The sequence below is a fragment of the Chrysemys picta genome, chromosome 19 (genome assembly GCF_011386835.1).
Source record: "Chrysemys picta bellii isolate R12L10 chromosome 19, ASM1138683v2, whole genome shotgun sequence".
Lineage (NCBI taxonomy): Eukaryota > Metazoa > Chordata > Testudines > Emydidae > Chrysemys > Chrysemys picta.
This window is the reverse complement of record NC_088809.1, coordinates 5,299,960-5,313,345: the sequence shown is the minus strand read 5'-3', so window position 1 is coordinate 5,313,345 and position 13,386 is coordinate 5,299,960. Positions and strand designations below refer to the sequence as shown.

At 43.1% G+C, this 13,386-nt stretch overlaps 1 protein-coding gene across 1 annotated transcript; it reads left to right on the top strand.

The window, feature by feature from the left end:
- Window positions 1–53: 53 nt before the first annotated feature.
- Window positions 54–12,710, top strand: TUBD1 (tubulin delta 1). The gene is made up of 9 exons (XM_005298790.5): window positions 54–214; window positions 2,043–2,237; window positions 3,019–3,166; window positions 3,684–3,900; window positions 4,948–5,179; window positions 7,226–7,390; window positions 9,491–9,631; window positions 10,603–10,786; window positions 12,364–12,710. Exons 2-9 carry the CDS (start codon window positions 2,066–2,068, stop codon window positions 12,464–12,466), a joined length of 1,362 nt encoding a protein of 453 aa, XP_005298847.1. The 5' UTR covers window positions 54–214; window positions 2,043–2,065; the 3' UTR covers window positions 12,467–12,710.
- The last annotated feature ends 676 nt before the right edge of the window (window positions 12,711–13,386 follow it).

Below are 13,386 nucleotides of genomic sequence, written 5' to 3'. Positions count from 1 at the left end.
CTGATACTGTACCTGCACACTCTGCGGCCCCCTACACCGCCTCCTGCTGGCTCAGAGCATGCGCAAACGTTCTGTGGCAAGGCGGCTCTGTACCGATGCCGGAGGGGCCAGGAGGGCTTGTTGTGATGGTAACGCCTCGCACGCTCCCTGAGGGAAGGAGTCTTGACCTGCTGGGGCAGAATCCCGGCGTGAGACCGTGAGGGGCGAGACTCAGGTACCGAGCTGGGCCCGGCGGGGAGGCGCTTGGGGCTGGGGTACGCGCCCTGTGCTGGCGTGGGGGGGGGGGGGTGAGGGCTATATGGGAAGGCGGGGATGCAGGAGGGGGACAAAGAGGCATCGCTGTCCACGGGGGAGCAGGATGGGGACCTGAGTTCGGGGGGCGCCACGTACGTGGCTGGATGAGGGGGGGCTGGGATCGGGGGGCGCCACGTACGGGGGCCTGGGATCGGGGGGCGCCATCTACACGGCTGGATGAGGGGGGCTTGGGATGAGGATGCCACATGCGTGGCTGGACGAGAGGGGCCTGGGATCAGGGGAAACCACGCATGTGGCTGGATGGGGGGGTACCACCTATGTGGCTGGATGAGGGGAGCCTGGGATCAGGGGTGCTACTCCAACTCCTACTTCCTTCCCCCCTCCCCCGCAAAGATAGAATACAGTCATTCTCAACATTCTTGATAGATGGATTGGGAATTAAACTAGAATTTACAATTGTGGGAGTGTAATGAGTGGTCTATGGCTGCTTTAACAGAATGATAAATACCAATTATTATAGTTTCCACTGGATGGATTATGTCAGTGTGAATGGCTTCTACCTGTCAGTTTAGCTTCACAGAGTAATTCTTCTCATTCTCATTGATCTAGCTTGGTTTCATCCACCCCCATTATGCATGCAAGAATCTAAATTCTCACATTTGAAATGGGATCCTGTAGATCTTTCAGCAGCAGGTGCCTCTTTGCATCTGCAAGGAAGGGACTGTTGGCAGAGTAATGCCCCAATAGGTCAAGTAGGCAATGTCGGAAAAGATTTTGTTTCACCCAGAGGAGAATGTGCGGCAATAATCTGTCCATGGTTGTATCCTGAACTAGCCTTTTATTTCTAAGATTTCCCACTGGTGCTACCACCAGTGCAGCTCCATCAGTGGGAGCATTAATATAATCCAGCATTTTAACTCCAGTGTCATTTAAATTTGGTGGTCTAGGCAAACTGCTAGTTTAAAATACCAGTGTCTGGTCTATATTAGAGCTTCTACTATGGCTAACAACAGTATAATTGAACCACTGGAACTGCAGAAAAAGAAGTAGACGAGCTTGCAACAACACTGAATGTCAGTAATGTCTAAGGAATGACAATAGAGTCTTCATGTGTCAGCAGAGACTTGCACGTATGAACAGATGGGGTAGCACAGTTGTACTTGAGCATTAGTCATTGTGGTTCATATTAGGCACCTTAGCCTTAAACCTGCAGTGTTTGAGGCAGTTAAATACACCTCTACCCTGATATAACGCGACCTGATATAACGCGGTAAAGCAGTGCTCCAGGGGGGCGGGGCTGCGCACTCTGGTGGATCAAAGCAAGTTCGATATAACACGGTTTCACCTATAACACAGTAAGATTTTTTGGCTCCCGAGAACAGCGTTATATCGAGGTAGAGGTGTACAGGCAGGCTTTTTGTGACATAAAAGAGAGATATAAGTACCATGGAAAATCCAATTGTTCTATTTTTTCTGGTTGTCCTGAGCAGCAATTGGTGGGGACAAAATTCAACACCTGATCCCCACTCAAACACATCACAGCCCCACTGTGGCCACTGTCAACACCCAATGATGGCCGCAGCCCCTTCAGAGGAGTTTCAGCCACTAAATCCACACAGCTGCAATGTTTAAATAGTCTGGAAAACCACACAGCTGCCCTTTGTACAAGGGAAATTTCACTGCCCAACTATGGTTTTCATGGCTTATGAAACTGGTCCAAAGTCTTCCACTCTCTACAGTTTGATCAACCACAGTAAAAAGCACAATTCTATATTTTTTCTTTTTAGGATTAAATCCAAGGTGAAGGAGAATGTCAATAGTCACAGTACAGCTTGGTCAGTGTGGTAACCAGATTGGTTATGAGGTGTTTAATGCTATCTGCAATGACTTCCACAGCACACATGGACTGTGCTCCAAAAAGGAGAATGAATCCTATCAGGACGCTTGCAAGGAACGTTTCTTCAGTGAGGAGAAAACTGGAGGTACAATTTTTAAGGATTTTTTTTTCATAGCATACTGAGCCTGTTAGAAATATATGTAGTAATAAATAATACTTTGCATTTCTACTTAAGGATGTGCTTTAGGTATATTCATGAACTTACCATCTCAGCCCTCTTGTCATCAGCATTTAACAAATGGCAAAGCAGACACTGAGAGGGGAAGTGACTTGCCCAAGGTCACATACCAAGTCAGTGGCAGAGCTGGAACAGCTCCCTGCTGTGCTGAACCCTGATTCTGTGCCTTAATCCCAAGTCCACCTTTCTCTTTCTTACAGTAATAGAACTATTGCAGTGAGCTTTGTTTTTCTTGTTTTGTGCCTCTGATTGCCATCATACATTCATGAGAACTAATAAAGAGCTTTTCTAGATGAGAAACATGTTTTTTTTCTTTCCAGATTTCTGTTTATTACACATGTTAGGTAGATCAGATTAAGTACTGGGGCATGAAGCCCGTCCATTTCAAATGCTAGCTGACATGAATGGGTTCCCTACTGAGAAGGACTCCTGTCTATGTACAGTTGCAAAACACTTTGGGATAATGAAAGGTTCTATGTAAATGTAAAGCTTTGAGGGTCAAATCCCTCTCACCTTATTCTCATGTACTGCCCCCCTGAAGTTATTGGGATGATTTGCATGAATAAGAGAAGTATGATCTGGCCCTTCGTATGTTTTTATGCCCATTATGTGAACATTGTTTTCTCGTTAAAAGGTTTAAGTATGATGCAGTCCTTTTGATTTTGCATTTTTCCCCCTCTCTTTCCAGTACCTGTTGCCCGGGCTGTACTTGTTGACATGGAACCTAAAGTAATCAGTCAGACCCTCTCGATGGCTGCGAGGTCTGGCCACTGGAAATATGACCATCAGTCACACTTCTGTCAGAAACAGGGGTCTGGAAACAACTGGGCAAATGGGTATAAATGATCACCGCAAGCTTTGCTAATAATAATACAGCATGTGAATACTAAGCAACTGCCTAGATTCACAGCCATCCTCTCTTAGAAGCAGAACTGTTGCTGCTGTGAAGTAATACACTGCATGCATAACATTACTCTGATTTTACTGCTATTGTAGACTGCTTGTGCTCTTTTTGCAAGGAACTGAGATTGGTATTAACAGTGAAGACCTACTATTCAATTACAGAAAAGTGAACAAAATGTCACTTAGACATCTAACTACTTGATTTGTGGGTACAGAGTGGGAGGCTAATTTTAAAGATCAGGCTCTTAATGCAAAATAAATGGCACAACAGAAGAATTGAGGATTGTTCACTACAGGCAGCATTGGTGATATAAAGAGTTAGATAAACGGATCGGCATTTTTAAAAGAAGGAAAAGCTACTTTATATGTTTGTATGGTTGACTTTAGATGCTTTTGTTTTGCTATAAAGTAAGAGTTCTTGCTCTTTTTGCTCTCTCTCTTATGCTGCAGTTACTCTGTTCATGGGCCCAGGTACAGAGACGTTATCATGAACCTGGTACAGAAGGAAGCAGAGAAATGTGACCGACTCAGTGGATTTTTCACAGTAATGAGCATGGCTGGTGGCACAGGATCAGGCATGGGAGCCTTTGTGACCCAGTGCTTAAGGGATGCTTTTCCAACCTCATTTATACTCAACCAGGTTATCTGGCCATATGGAACCGGTGAGGTAAACGTTAAAGCTCCATAAGTGTTTTGCAAAATTTTTAATCGGTATTAAAAGGCCAGGCTAGTGATAACAACCCCCCCCCTACACCTGCTTTACCTTCTGCTGTTACAAATAACACCTAAAATGCCTATAGCTGAGATATATTGGAGAAAGGGAGAGAATTGTTTCTTTACAGTTTATTTACTTTGTGTATTTAATATCACCTTATGTATAGTCAGTTTCATGTTTGCCTGCAGTCAGTTGCTGTGGGTCTTTCAAAAGTGAAAACAAAACATAACTTTTAAAATGTGATTGTAAAACGGCACGTCCCAACTATGAGACTTATTTCACTAGTGCCTGAGGCTAACTTAGTACGTATAAGGCCCCCATTGCCATAGTATGTGAGCACATCACAATTTTTCTCCATGTATTTATCGTTTCAACATCTCTGTGAGGCACAGAAGTACTATTATCCCTATTTTACAGATGAGAACTGAGGCAGAGAGAGACTGTGGGCTAGTGTACACAAGAAAACTGTGTTTGCCGACACAGTTTATAACCAGCATAAGGAGATCTTTTGCCAGTATAGTTAAACTGCCTCCCTAAGCAACATGACCTATGTGGACAAAAGGACCTGGGGGCAGGGAGGGAGGTTTGCTGGCATCGCTATGTCAGACAGGGGTGTGAATTTGTGCCACACCCTGTACTGACATAGCTATTAGACCTGGCCTAAGTGACTTGCCCAAGGTCACACAGGCAGTCTGTAGTGGAGCAGAGAATTGAAACAAGGCTCCAGTTTATTACATGGCAAGTATAATCAATACAGCATGATCCTACAGGTTCGTTCTCAGTATCTTGCTATGAATGCAGCTGTAGATGATAAGATCAAGGCAGGCCTTGTTCACTATCCAAGTGGAAGCTAAAAGTGTTGCTGAATTGGATGCAGGATCTTGGTAAAGGGGGAATCAGTCACTCCGTGAAGAATATCAAAAGAGGTGACATAAGTTACATAGACAAAAATTCTTAATTTGTTAACTCATCCTTGTTGATGTGTGTTTTTGTTTCAAGGTAATTGTTCAAAACTACAACTCAGTTCTGACACTCTCACACTTGTACCAGTCATCAGATGCTCTCCTTGTTCACGAAAACGATGCCATCCACAAGATCTGTGCTCAGCTAATGAATATTAAAAAGATCTCCTTCAGGGATGTAAATCAAGTAATTGCACATCAGCTGGGAAGTGTGTTCCAGCCCACTTATTCCTCAGAAGGAGCCTCCCAGTATAGCAGAAGTCCACTAGGTATCTAATTATAACAATACTTTCTGCCATCTAATGCTTTCATTTCAAGGATTTCAGAGCACAATTCAAACAGCGAGCTAAACATCAGCCCCCCTCTGTGAGTTGGGTATTATCCCCTCTTTTAAAGATGATGAAACTGAGGCAGAAAGAGATTAAGTGACTTGCCATTGGTCATACATCAGTTTTGCAGCAGAGTTAAGAGTAGAGCTTCTGACACCCAGTCTCATGCTTTACCACCAAGTGATGCTTCCTCTTTCCAAGAGGCTGGTATCAGCCTGGGACTAATGTACGTTTTAGGTGAAACCATGTGCAAGTCAGTGGTTTTGTTTCGAGTTTTGGGGTTAGTTTAGAACTATATGCAAACTGAAACCAGATAAAAAGGCTCGCAGAAAAAGCTGCAAACCAAAATTAGAGTATTATGCTGCTCTTGTTAGTGATAAGACAGGTCTGTGGTGTGTGTCATCCTGAAACGAGAGAATTAATTTATCTATAGCGCCAAGATTTGTGGTTGCTACCCAAAATTTCCACTTTGGCATTTGCCCATTGGTCCCTGCAACAATAGACTCAGAGTGCAGCCAGACAAATGCAGAGGAAGGTTTATTATTTTCTCTACTCCATGTCAGACAGAAATGCGGGGCGGGGGGGGGGGGGGGGGGGGGGCGGAGAACAGGCTGTTTGTGTCTACATCCTTACGGGTGATAAGGAACACAGGGCCATTCCCTCTGTTGTTCCTGTTTCTGTGTATTTATGGTGCATCTTCATTGTTTTACCCTTTTGCTATACAACCTTTACCATGAAGAAGGGGAAAACAAGTTTGAGTGGTCTAATGAAACATGATTAAATGTCATAAGACCATTAGACTTGCCATATTGGTTCAGAGTAGCAGTCTGCCTCGTCCAGTATCTTTTCACCAGCAGTGGTCATTACCAGATGCTTTTAGAGGGAGGCAGAAGAAACACCCTAGGGCAGCGGTGCTCAAACTTCATTGCACCGTGACTATCTTCTGACAACAAAAATTACTACACAACCCCAGAAGCGGGGACCAAAGACTGAGCCTGCCTGAGCCCCACTGCCCCGGCCGGGGGGACCAAAGCTGAAGCCCAAGGGCTTCTGCCCTGCGTGGTGGGGCTCTGGCTTCGGCTTCAGCCCCTGGCGGTGGGGCTTGGACTTCAGACTTGTTGGTGCCCAGGGCCAACACCAGCCTTGGTGATCCCATAAAAATGGGGTCATGAACCACTTTGGAGTCTCAACCCACAGTTTGAGAACTGCTGCTCTAGTAGACATGGAATAACCTGCCCCTAGGGGAGATTTCTTCCTAACCCACATCAGTTAGTAGCAGGTTTTTGCCCTGACTCATGAGCAATTCTATCCCCTCTGAATAATTATCCTATTTGATGTAACTGAGTTACTTATTGTCTATATATATATTCAATTTTTAAAAATGTGTCTCATAGAAGCACTACTTTTTTAGTTTCAATTTTGTCCATTTCGGTGTCATGTCATATCCTCGTGGTCTTGTATTATGAGAGAGTAAATAAGAGCATTCGTTTACCTTGTCTAGCCTATTTGTTATTTTGTATAGTTCTACCATGTCTCTGCTCTAAATAGTCCCAATCGCATACAGAATGGGCTTTCTGCCTCTAATCATTCTCATTGTTTTTCTTTAAACTCCTTTGATTTTAGCTCTCTCTCTGAGATACGTTCACTGGAACTGATTTATACTTTGACCTAACAAGAGCATTATAATACTATCACTGTTTTCCAGCATATTTGCTTTTTTTGACCCTACTAAACAAGGAGCAGATTTTTTTCCCAGTGATTGATCTGTGACCTCTCCAGAGTGCTAACATGCCAATATAGACCCCAGCAAAGTGTATGAGTTTTTCATATTGTTCACCGGGATGTGTATGACTTGCACTTCTCTACTCTCCATGTTGCCCCTTCATCTTGTGTCATTAGGTCCCCATGAAATTCCTCACTATTGTCTCTCATAGACTAGCCTAAATATTATTTGGGCAGTCATGGCAGCTGTTTTTTGATTCTCAGGAGACTTAATGGAGTCTTTAGTTCCCCATCCTGAATTCAAGATGTTGGGTCTTCGTAACATACCGCAGATGTCCGAGAACTCCCTGGCATACAGCACATTTACTTGGCCTGGGCTCATCAAACATCTAAGACAGATGCTTATTGCTAATGCTAAAATGGAAGAAGGTAAGAGGTGTGTGCACACCCTGGAAATCAGTCACTCTTTCAACATAAGTTTCTACACGTGGAATAAGGTTTATTGCCTTTGAGAACTCACTGGATAGCTTTAACCAGTTCAGAAAGAAGTAGCCCCCTTCATCTAGACATCCCCATATACCCACCAGCTCTTTCAACTAATAACACTGCTGCCATAAGACCTTCCAGTTCATCCCTGCTTTAGCTCCCAGACCTTTCAACTAAATATAAATATTAAGAATATGTAAAACAAAACATTTGGGGATTTACTTCCATGATTCACTTGGAACAGCTCTTGGATTCCTAGTGAATCATAGAATCATAGATTATAGGACTGGAAGGGACCTCGAGAGGTCATCGAGTCCAGTCCCCTGCCCGCATGGCAGGACCAAATACTGTCTAGACCATCCCTGATAGACATTTATCTAACCTACTCTTAAATATCTCCAGAGACGGAGATTCCACAACCTCCCTAGGCAATTTATTCCAGTGTTTAACCACCCTGACAGTTAGGAACTTTTTCCTAATGTCCAACCTAGACCTCCCTTGCTGCAGTTTAAACCCATTGTTTCTGGTTCTATCCTTAGAGGCTAAGGTGAACAAGTTCTCTCCCTCCTCCTCATGACACCCTTTTAGATACCTGTAAACTGCTATCATGTCCCCTCTCAGTCTTCTCTTCTCCAAACTAAACAAACCCAGTTCTTTCAGCCTTCCTTCATAGGTCATGTTCTCAAGACCTTTAATCATTCTTGTTGCTCTTCTTTGGACCCTTTCCAATTTCTCCACATCTTTTTTAAAATGCGGCGCCCAGAACTGGACACAATACTCCAGCTGAGGCCTAACCAGAGCAGAGTAGAGCGGAAGAATGACTTCTCGTGTCTTGCTCACAACACACCTGTTAATGCATCCCAGAATCATGTTTGCTTTTTTTGCAACAGCATCACACTGTTGACTCATATTTAGCTTGTGGTCCACTATAACCCCTAGATCCCTTTCTGCCGTACTCCTTCCTAGACAGTCTTTTCCCATTCTGTATGTGTGAAATTGATTTTTCCTTCCTAAGTGGAGCACTTTGCATTTGTCTTTGTTAAACTTCATCCTGTTTAACTCAGACCATTTCTCCAATTTCTCCAGATCATTTTGAATTATGACCCTGTCCTCCAAAGTAGTTGCAATCCCTCCCAGTTTGGTATCATCCGCAAACTTAATAAGCGTACTTTCTATGCCAATATCTAAGTTGTTGATGAAGATATTGAACAGAGCCGGTCCCAAAACAGACCCCTGCGGAACCCCACTCGTTACGCCTTTCCAGCAGGATTGGGAACCATTAATAACAACTCTCTGAGTACAGTTATCCAGCCAGTTATGCACCCACCTTATAGTAGCCCCATCTAATTTGTATTTGCCTAGTTTATCGATAAGAATATCATGCGAGACCGTATCAAATGCCTTACTAAAGTCTAGGTATACCACATCCACCGCTTCACCCTTATCCACAAGGCTCGTTATCCTATCAAAGAAAGCTATCAGATTGGTTTGACATGATTTGTTCTTCGCAAATCCATGCTGGCTGTTCCCTATCACCTTACCACCTTCCAAGTGTTTGCAGATGATTTCCTTAATTACTAGTGCTACTTTTGTTTTTTATTACACTTTAATCCTTCCACTTTTACCTAGACAGGCGGTGAACTGTAATATGGCTTCCAATTAAGAGGTAAGGTGCCAGGAAGGCACAAGAATGGTGAACTATTTATTGTGGACATTTCCTCTGTGGTAGGAATAGTGACTGCAGTGGGAGATTTCCCTCCATAAGACCTGCAGGTTGAGCTCCATTATCATCTAAGAGTCACGTAACTGCTGCCTGATCAGTGAGTGGAGCCTATGTGCTGTGGCACACCCTTGGCCAGACGTCCAGTGCCAGGTACTGAGTAGCACTAGCACTAGACTGGCTCCAAGTAGCCTGCAGTACCTTTGTCTGAATGCAGCCATATTTCACATCAGGAAGATAGGAACTGAAAAACGTAAATTAATTAAGCACATCACACAATTGAAATATGGATTTTAGTTTGTTTCAAAAACTTCTGTTTCTAGGTATCGATTGGCAGGTGCGACCACCATTGCCAGGGCATCCTGTCCCCCCAAAAGCCTCTCCAAATAAGGCACTACATTTTAACACCTCCATCGCCAACCTGGTTGTCCTGCGAGGAAAAGATGTGCAAAGCGTTGATCTGGGTGAGAAAAAATACACAGTACATTAGTTATTCCTTCTTCCGTCTCCCACTGTTTTCATTGTAACAGTCACTGGCGAAAGTGACAAAAGCCGAAGGCTGCATACTTTAAAGATTAAGGTCAACATTTTCTCTGCAAACACATTCTAATGCCCAAGGCTGTGTTATGCAGTCATGAAGGACTCCTATATTTACATACGTAGACGCTACACTGGCAGTATCTATCAGGGCTTCCTAAAGCAACTTGCGGGAAAGGAGAGGTACGATCAGACTGTAAAACTAAATTCTATCTGTGTGCTAGGATTCATTGTTATAGTATACTGCTACCTGGAAAGATACTGAGCCGCTACAGGAATGGGAGACGTCATAGCTTGCTTATCACAGAGCACTGAAGCAGTGCTGGGGTACTTATGTATCCTGCCCTCACCACATTGTGTGGGAAAGAACCAGTTTGAACAGTTACACTTTTACTAGGCCCATCAGGTGGAAATATTGCTTGGAAGTCTGACTTGATTTGCCAAGCAGCAGCTGAGGCTTTAGAGAACTGGTGGAACAGAGATACATGGATGACTTACTGCAGCTGTTTTTATTTTCACCTCAGGGTCTTGTGAGATCACCCACCTCATTCTACACCCCTCCCAAAGCCCCAGCTTCTAATTATTAGCTGGGACACAGCGGACATGAGAACAAATTACAGTTTTCCTTTCCACTTATGTTGGTTTGTGAGGTTGAATGGGCAGTAGCTGCAGGAGCTCCGTGTTGCCCTGCCAGGCACAGCACCAGTCATAAACTATCCTTTTTCAGGGTCACTTTTTAGTCTCCATATTCATGCAGTAGATTTAAAGCAGAGGTTCAGAGTTCTAGCGTACAATACTCAGTGTAACATGCTGATTGGAAAATTCTAGTTGAACCTATAAAGAAAATCACTTGGTAAAACTTCATTAGTCAGAAAAGACTGCCATATTCCCATTGCAGGAGGTTTCAGGGATCCAGCATTGTATACATCCTGGCTAAACCCTCAAGAGGCCTTTACTATATGGAAAACACCAAGAGCCTTTAACAAGTATGAAAAATCTGCTTCTTTGGTCAGCAACAGCCAGTTCCTGCTGAAGCTTATGGACAACATTGTGGGGAAAGCTTGGAATATGTTTGCTTCCAAGTAAGTGAAAATAAGACTTTTCATTTAGACTTTTCAATGTTTTCATTGGAAGTAAATAGTTGCAAACACACGTCTCAGTTTAAACTGCTTCACAGATCATTCTGATTTGCGATAAAAAGGTGTCCCTTAACAGTAAACGAAACAGTGATACCTTCATTACAGAGTGTGTGTAAATATGGCGGTAGTTTTCCAAATAATGTTCTTGGGAGATTGGGGTCTAGAAGCCTCTGCGTCACAGATTCAAATCCAAGCCAGGCTGTAAGTGAGTGCACGTTGCTGATCAACCCTGCTGTAAAATATGAGCACAATACATACATACATAAAGGAGTACATCCATTCCTGCAAAGAGGAGGAACAAAGCTCCCACTGATCAAAACAACTTAAGAGGAACCGGTGCTATGTGGCTGATTTCCTAGAACATTGAACCAAATTCATTTCAGAGAAAACTTGCCAGAACAAATTTTTTTTGCAGGGCACTCAAAGACAGTAACGCTAAGTCCGGCCAGTGGCTATTCCCTGACCTTTGTTAAATGGTGGGTGGCCTGGAACCATTTCTCCATGGCACAATTGCCTTTTTCCCCCCCAGCAGTCTCTGCAGAGGAACTTGAATGATCATGGAAGCTGTTACGTCGATTCTGGAGGAACCAACTCTAGGGTTGAGGCACCGTGGCAGAGCGGTGCAGGGCAGCTTGCACTACCTATGTAGTATCGGTTCGGTAAATAGGACCGTTTCCAGTGTAGTCAAGTTGGCACTTTCACCAGCACTAAAAAACCCCCAGAGTTACTTGTCCATTCCAGACTATCCATTCGAAAACGAATAGATACAAACTCTTTTACTGATCACACGGTTTCTAGGTTGTACCCAGACTTGCTGCTCATTCCAGGAAACAGTAAGATTCCTGTCTTGGTTCAAAAACATTTTGGGCGTTGCTATGTTTATAAAGGCTCTGACCCCTGAGGTTTACTTTTCCTTAAAACCAGACTTTAACTCAAAGAATAATGGCCTCTTTTCTTTCATCACATGAGGCCAAGATTATTGGGCGTCAGACGGCAAGTGTCCAGTAAATGTGGGAATTAGCCACACGATCTGTGTGAAGAAGAGCTGAATGGTTTTGTTCCTAAATTTATCATCTGTTAAACTCATGCAACAAACAGCAGTTTTAAGTTTGTCCTGCAAAGACTACTTGACACTTTGCTCATCATAAATGAGTAAACTGCTGCCTCCAAGTACAATAATTGCTTTTAGTGGCTCTGCTGAGATTCAGAAACAAGCCAGAAAATGCTCTTTGCATTTCCCCCAAAGCCAGCCATTGAACCTGAAATTGTATTGTTCCTTTAAAGCAGCATACCTGAGGCTATAAACACTATTAGAACTGGATTATGTTGTACTATCCAGTATGAATTACACAATAAGAGTCCAAACAAACAATTCAGTTCTGGTTTACAGGGGTGGAAACAGCTCATTACAACCAGCTAAGTCTGATGCTGTACTAGGTGTCAGATTTTTAGGGACCAATGATTTGTAATGTTTTGCTGTCTAGTTCTCGGTTGTTTACCCAAACTCTTTGCCCCCTCAGAGCTTATGTTCACCAGTACACTAAGTTTGGGATCGAAGAGGAGGACTTTCTGGACTGCTTCACAACTCTGGAACAGGTTATCTCTAGTTATGCCAGCCTTTGATTTTTCAACTGCTTACAAATAGGGCTTTGTCAGAGGGAGTACACACTGAAAGGCTTTCTGTGTCAGCTTCCCCAAGTTGAAGTGGCTAAGGGAGGTACAGGAGTGTAAATGCTCTTTTTGTTGTTGATGGAATAGTAATCTACGTCAGGACTGAATATATTCCTTGTCTCCCATACAAACAAGTGTATTTTGTATATAATGAATTTATACATTGAATATTTAATAAAAGTTTTATTTTTCAGTACATTCTCCTTAATTTACTCTGATTTGAAGCCCCCTAACTTCTACTCCTCCTCCCCCTGGCCATGCATATTTTTCCTGAAGAATTTCCATAGCCTGAATTTTTTTTCAGGTTGAAATCTAGCGTCTGAATTAATATTAACTGTCAGGGTATAGTAGGACTGAAGGATGCTGTTAGTTACAGTACTAATACAATTTGATCTTTCACTTTAAACTTTACATTCTAATACTTAGCCTGAGTGTGTTTTACCAATAGCCACCAAAATACCCATTATCAAAGTAGTACTAATAAAAATAGCTAAGCATAATTTACCATTACTTATTTGCTAATATTCACTAAGGCCCCATTTGCGGTGCAGCAAGCTGGTGTTCAATTCTGTGGCACGCCCCCCCCCCCCCCCCCCGATCACTGTGGCACTCCAGTATGACAGACTGGAGATTCTGCAGCATCTTTATTTAAAGTTTTTTTTTTTTTCTTTTTTAAATTGAGGTTCTTAATTCATATGAAAGTGAATGATAAAGTTACTCTAAGGAGACTTTGCTGATTATGGTAAATTCCATTTATTTTCTGCTGTCTCTATATTGGCCAATGTGCCACATTTAGGTTATCAATCTTTATGGTTCAGAATTAACAATCCCTTGAGAAGAACCGAGCAGTTCAGCTGTCTCAGCTACGGTTG